This window comes from Penaeus monodon, chromosome 24 (genome assembly GCF_015228065.2).
Source record: "Penaeus monodon isolate SGIC_2016 chromosome 24, NSTDA_Pmon_1, whole genome shotgun sequence".
NCBI lineage: Eukaryota > Metazoa > Arthropoda > Malacostraca > Decapoda > Penaeidae > Penaeus > Penaeus monodon.
The window spans coordinates 24,225,795-24,226,766 of record NC_051409.1 but is presented as its reverse complement, the minus strand read 5'-3'; the positions used below and the strand labels follow the sequence as shown (position 1 = coordinate 24,226,766).

The following is a 972-nucleotide window of genomic DNA, read 5'->3' as shown; positions in this document are numbered from 1 at the left end:
TATGTATGGAGTCGTGTGTATATTAACCTGCATACGTGCTATACGTGTAACCCATTAACCTGCATATATGCTATATCACTCACGGATACAGAAACACAGACTTACGCCGCACCCTTACGTAGGCCGAGAAACAAGGGCAAAAGATAAAAAGGGATGTATGCGCAGATTGGTGTAACCAAGATAAAGAGAATGGATCAAGAGAAGGTTGTTCCATGTCGCCCAGGTGATGACGTCGGTGGTTACAGCGTCATTTTTTCACTGTCGTAAAGGCAATTTTTATTGCCATTCAGTAGTACGTGTTTAAAATGGGCGCATGAAGGAAGACTTTAATAGTTACTGTAAATATAAATCGAATTTATTATACCACTGGCGAAAGGATTTCCATTGGAGATGCCCCAGGTGCGCAGTAAACAGCCGATTGTAAAACAACCAGAACAGACCTTGTATTCTGCTGTCCTTGGGTGTGACGATAATTCTTGTTGCAACTCACCTCCCTGTTTCTCGCTGCACTCACCGCAGGCGACGGAACTCGGTCTGTGCAACAAGGTGCAGATGGGCTGGGAATCTGCGTGGTGGAGAGACCAGCAAAACTTGAACCTCAACCTTCAAGTCATTTTCACCCAAGATATTCCTGAAGAGATGGTAAGGCAGTATCTTTATTCGTATGTTTATATGCTATGAGGATTACGAGTATTCCTGCGAAGACAGATTTAAGTTGTTATAAATACGCTGTTATTGTGTGAAATTGATAATTGAAATTGACTTAGATATAAGATCATTTCCGTGAGTCAAGCGAGGCATGATTTTTTTTTTCTTCTTGAGTCTCGAAATTTTGACGCAGTGAATTTTGCTCTTTACATTCTTCTCACCTAATATAGAGGAGGAACATTTAAATACATACAAATAAATGAAGAATAAATAGATGGTCTCCAAGTCATTGGATTTTCTTTCATGATAGAAATGAAAAGTTTG

At 40.0% G+C, this 972-nt stretch overlaps 1 protein-coding gene across 1 annotated transcript in view; it reads left to right on the top strand.

Moving 5' to 3' along the window:
* The window catches only part of LOC119588909, a 4,582-nt gene that overhangs the window by 2,411 nt on the left and 1,199 nt on the right, over positions 1-972 (top strand). The window contains exon 6 of the mRNA XM_037937529.1: positions 520-662. Within this exon, the coding sequence (XP_037793457.1) occupies positions 520-662 (143 nt within the window). The remainder of the gene's footprint in view (positions 1-519; positions 663-972) is intronic.